The sequence below is a fragment of the Cynoglossus semilaevis genome, chromosome 14 (assembly GCF_000523025.1).
Source record: "Cynoglossus semilaevis isolate Cse_v1.0 chromosome 14, Cse_v1.0, whole genome shotgun sequence".
Classification (NCBI taxonomy): domain Eukaryota; kingdom Metazoa; phylum Chordata; class Actinopteri; order Pleuronectiformes; family Cynoglossidae; genus Cynoglossus; species Cynoglossus semilaevis.
In genome coordinates, this window is record NC_024320.1 from 28,351,403 (window position 1) to 28,356,839 (window position 5,437).

A 5,437-nucleotide genomic window follows, 5' to 3' on the forward strand; every position below is an offset into this window, starting at 1 on the left:
CCCCCCCGGCATGTCTCTCTCTTTACTATGAAAATATTACACACACACACACAGAGACGTGTGTGTGTGTGTTGAGACTATCGACCCTCAGTCAGACAGAAGACAGTCTGTGGACAATGATGGAGACAGAGAGGACGTCAGTGTCTCAGTCTGGAACCACGACGACTAATTACCAAAATCAATATTATAGTTTTTATACTAATTATAAACCACAGTGTCGTCTGCCAACGTTCAACGTTTCTCTTTTTATTTTAATTATGTTTGGACCAGATCCAGTTTGAAGACAAATGTGTTTGGTGAATTTGACTTTGATCAATCGCACTTTGATTAGCATCTGAGTGCTAACAGCTAAAAACAAAAAAAAAAACATTGAATTAATTGTGTTACCTTTTTAAAAACAATGAATACAGAACAAAATAGTTGATGCTAACAGCTAAAAACATTGTTTTTCATATATATATATATATTTTTCAACATCTCATTTTGACACTGTTCAAGAAATGTGTACGAGCTACAGTTGCTAGCGCTTTTAGCTAACGAGCTACATCTACGATAACACACTTCCATCTAAACTGGAGCTGTGACCCAGATCCTTCAGACATCACTGCCAAACATCCCCCCCGGCTCCTCATTTTTAGCCACGCCCCCTCTGACATCACCACGGCTCCTCATGTTTAGCCACGCCCCCTCTGACATCACCACGGCTCCTTATGTTTACCTTGCGTCTGAAGACGGAGAAGGCCATCCCACAGGCTTTACACAGCTGCCCGGCGCTCCCTGAGCTGGTGGGGGGGTACGTGGAGTAGCCGGCGCTGGGGGCAAAGCGGAATGGCCCGGCGCCGGCTCCAAACCCCGGCTGCTGTGCCCGCACCGTGCCCGTGCCCATCACCTCGCTCAGCAGTCCACAGCATGACGCCCACATGGACGATGCTCCGGCCTGTGGACCAAACACACACACACACACACACACACACACACACACACACACACAGCATCAGTTTCTGTATTCGTTTTACTACAAAGGTGTCAATAACTGTTAGTTTACAACAGGTTTTTATACTGTGGGTTAGTCCATGTGTACGATGTACTGAACATACATACATATAAATATATGTATGGATATATGATGGATGGACAGAACTTTATTAACCCCTCTGGAGTTCCCCTCAGGAAATTAAACACATATATGTGTGTATATATGTATATATATACTGTATACATATATTTATACATATATTTACATAAATATATATATTTATTTACTGTATACATATATTTAAACATATATTTACATAAATATATACATTGTATTTGTATTTAATATGATAGTAAATTACCAGTTACAAAGACATTTTTCAATATATAATATATTGGTAATATTTTGGAGTATATGGCCGTGCTCTTGCTGCCCATAAAAAATTTGAAAATCTCAGGACAAATACATATTTGACCCCTGACCTCAGTCCTCTGACACCCCCCGACCTCAGCTGCTGCTGTTTCCATAAACCCAGGTTTGTTCACGTGTATATTCAGCGTAAATGAGTGTGAATACCTGAAACCCACCGGAGCTGAGGGTCTTTTTAAAATAAGGTCTGGAAAAAAAACCAAACTAGGACAGCTAGTGCTAGTACAACGCCTGAGAGGCAAAATCCAGGGTATTTACGGCCTGAGGAGCTTAAACGCTGCAGGGAGACGATAAAAAGTGTGAGCGACGCTCCGTGAACGGATCCAACTTTTCACAGTTATTTCCAGGGAAAACGAACGTGAAGTCAATTAGTTCAGAATCAACACTGTGAGGACGAGGAGGACGAAGGAGACGAGGCAGACAGGGGGTGGGCCGTGGTGCATTATTGAAAGTGCTCTTCAGGAAGTGACTGAGGTCAGAGAGGACTGAGCTGCAGCGCCACCTCTGGAGAGTCAACGCATTATTTGGTACATTAAGATAAACAAAACAGAAGAGGGCGCTGCAGCTGGTTGGTCCGAGACACAGACACTGTGTTTGGACTCAGTGGAGTGGTGGATACGACTAGTTATAAATACGACTAGTTATAAATCCTACTAGTCATAAATACTACTAGTTATAAATACGACTAGTTATAAATCCTACTAGTCATAAATACTACTAGTTATAAATACTAGTTTGTTTCATCACTGCCAAAGCTGTGAGCCATAGAATACAAAAGAGGAAAAACTGTAAAATGTATATTTTTGTTTTTACATTCAATATATTGTTGCTCCCAATTTTCTTACTCCAATAAAAACATAAAAAAAAAATGTACGCATCCAAATATAAATACATTTAAATAAGTCTAGTCTATAAATAAATGTTAGCTAGGCTTTAAATTTACAATAAATAAAAACAAATTATGTAACTGTACATACATAAAAATATATACTGTATATAGACACATATTTACATGTGTGTTTACATGCACTATATATACATTTTTTAAAAACATTTTTCAACATTTTGGTCAAATACTTTTTTTTTTTCATTGGTATTTCAAGTTCTACCAGAATAGTATACAGTATGTGTACTACGACTAGATAGTTAGTATACCTAACAACATCCTATATATGTGCGTATATATTTATATACACATACTGTACATATACAGGTATTAGCAGTAGCCTAGCTTCTCTGCTTGTAGCCGTTTCCTGCCTGTTCATTGGCTCTTTAATTAGTCCCTGATTAACGCTCCACCCTCCTGACTGACTGACTGCTCCACCTGCTGACCGACTGCAGTAACAATTCATGACCAGTGAATGCAGACGCCCCGGCTGAAGGAGCGAGGCTGGTGTGTGTGTGTTTCTGTGTGTGTGCGCTGACCACAGGACTGTCCAGAGACAGGGAGCAAAGATGGCGTGATGGGAGCTGCTGCTCCTCGGAGCATACTGATGAGCAGGGGTGAGGCGGGGGGGAGGGGGAGGTCAGGGAGGAGAGAATATGTCTTCTGTTGTTCCCCCTCCCCCCCCCCCCCACCCCCTTCTCCTCTGCAGGATCAATAGCTCACATCAGCATAAAGTACAGGCGGCGAGCTTGTCTCCAGAACACCGAGACGGAGACAGAGGCTGGGACTGGGACGGAGGGAAGGAGAGAAGGGGGGGGGCAGAGGATTCACCCCCCCCCCTCCCCGTCTCCTCTCTGGGATGTTCTCTGCTTCCACTTGTCACAAACACACCCTGATCTCACCTCCAGCTGCTGCTTAAGGACGTCTTATGTAACCTTAGGGAGGAGGCTCTATATGTGGAGCCACGGTGAGAAAAGGGACACGGTGTCCACGACGTCCTCAAGTCAAGACACAGACCAGGGTGTTTGTTTGTTTTTTTAACTTTGGATTTGACTGATTTACAAAGAAGCAGCAAAAATAAAACACATTTTCAAAGTCACACTTCTGTCTGTAAGCTAAGCTAAGGAACTGTTAGCTTATTTGTCACTAACTTTTTTTGAGATAGCTTTAGCTGCTAATGTTGGGAAATGTTCATTTTCTACCTTTGCTAATTTCAGCCAGATTTTTTTTTTTTTCACAGTACTCACTGGTGCTTTATATTCCTTTGACCTTGAATATTTCCACAATATTTTAAGCTAACCTTAAGACATTTCTGCAAACCATTAGCTTCTTTTAATAAAATTGGGCTAACGTCTAACTGTTACAGTTAGTCTGGATATATATGGTTCGTTTTTTTTTGCCTTTAATTATCACCTATTTGACCTTGTTGTTGTCCTGGCAATATTTTCTCTATCAGATTTAGAAAATAACAATAGTTTTCGTGCCTTGAGTTATTTTTTATTCTAAGTATAAAATGAAGAAAAAAAAAAAGAAAAAATGTTAAAACACTGAACTTTAGAAAAAAATTAAATCTAAATTTCTCAAACGGAAATAAAAAAACACGCTGTGAACGTTTGGAGGTTTTATGCCAGAGAAATTACTAAAAAATGTTTAAACAAATGATCAAAGCCGAAAATTAATTAACTTTTATGCTAATGAACAGCCTATTTTTAGCTCTCCGTGTGTGTGTGTGTGTGTGTGTTGGACCACATGCAGTCACGTATTACACTTCCTCAGTTTCACACACCAACTAAGACGATGATTCATGTTTATTTGCCCGAGGCTTTAATCTGACCTGATGTTTTCTCCTTTAAAAAAACAAAACTCTCCAGACGTAGACACCGCCGACCTCATTAGCGAAGACGCCAAAATGAATATTTACAGAGTTTTGCGGCAGCGGCGTCTCAGCAGTGGTTCCTTTGAAACAGTTCTGTGTGGCTGCGAGCCAATGGCAGCGGCAGATCCTTCTGTCACTTCAATTAGCAAACGCTAAGACCACGAGGCAGGGGGTCCGCACAAACAGGCTACGACGGCAAACATCGCATGTACGACATCGGCCGTAATTAACTCAAAGTTGAACTTTAAACTTGACCTCTGAGAAACTGCTTTAGAAGAAGACGAGATGAGATAAAAACACCGGAGGTGTACGGCTCCATCTGTGAGAACAGACACCGTGCAGCGTGAAATCGCGTTTCACACTTAACTGATTTCTACTACGTTTTCCAAACAAACGGCGAGTGCTTTTACTGAACAAGTAAACGTGATGGTGCTGCAGTAATCCAGTCAAATTGACAGAACTTGTCATAAAAGATGAACAAAAAAAGATGCATCAGTTACTTTTTATCGCCTCCACAAAAACGACGTAATTCAAGGAGACAGTTTGAATATTTAAGGTTGGAGAAAAATATTCATAATCATAATATTTCAAACTATACAATTAATCGCAAAATAGAACCAAAAAATTGTTTTTTAAATAAAAAAAACTATTTGCCAAAATATCAGGTGAGCCAAAGATTTGCTAAAAGTTAGCAATGTAAACGGAGGACAGACAAGTAGTAAGACAAACAAACTGTAAACTGCCAAGATATGGTGAAAATTAAATCAAATTAGGTAGAAAAGTGAATTCTAAAAAACTAAAAAACTTGATTGCAGTAATATCTTGGAGCTAAAAAAAATCTGCTAAAAAAAGGTAGAAATTAGCAATTAAAAAACAACGACCCAAACAGAAGTATTTAAAGAATGAGAAGAAGAGAAATGCTAAAAGAAAACAAACAAAGTTAGCACAGTTAGCTAAAAGCACGATCATTATCGAATAAAAGCAGCCAAACAACAACTACACTCCAGACCCCGTGTGGCTGGAAAAGGAACTTTTAACAATTAAAAACTAGTGAAGGAAGAATTATTAATAATCAAGTTAGCAAAACATGTCAACAAAGCTCATTTTAAAAACCTGTTTACCAGGAAAACTATATTTAATTAGGTCCAGACTGAGGAGAAACGGCTGAGGTGAAACACAAACTATTATTATTATTATTATTATTATTATTATTATTATTATTATTATTATTATTATTATTATTATTATTATTATTATTATTATTATTATT

At 39.1% G+C, this 5,437-nt stretch overlaps 1 protein-coding gene across 8 annotated transcripts in view; it reads right to left on the bottom strand.

Moving 5' to 3' along the window:
* Positions 1-5,437, bottom strand: part of rnf34b (ring finger protein 34b) — a 20,332-nt gene that overhangs the window by 7,600 nt on the left and 7,295 nt on the right. For all 8 annotated transcript variants that reach the window (XR_003051733.1, XR_003051732.1, XM_017038758.1 and 5 more), the window contains exon 2: positions 719-937. Coding sequence is in view for 6 of the 8 variants with exons in the window: in XM_017038758.1 (XP_016894247.1) it covers positions 719-937 (219 nt within the window). In the remaining 2 variants the exon portion in view is untranslated. The remainder of the gene's footprint in view (positions 1-718; positions 938-5,437) is intronic.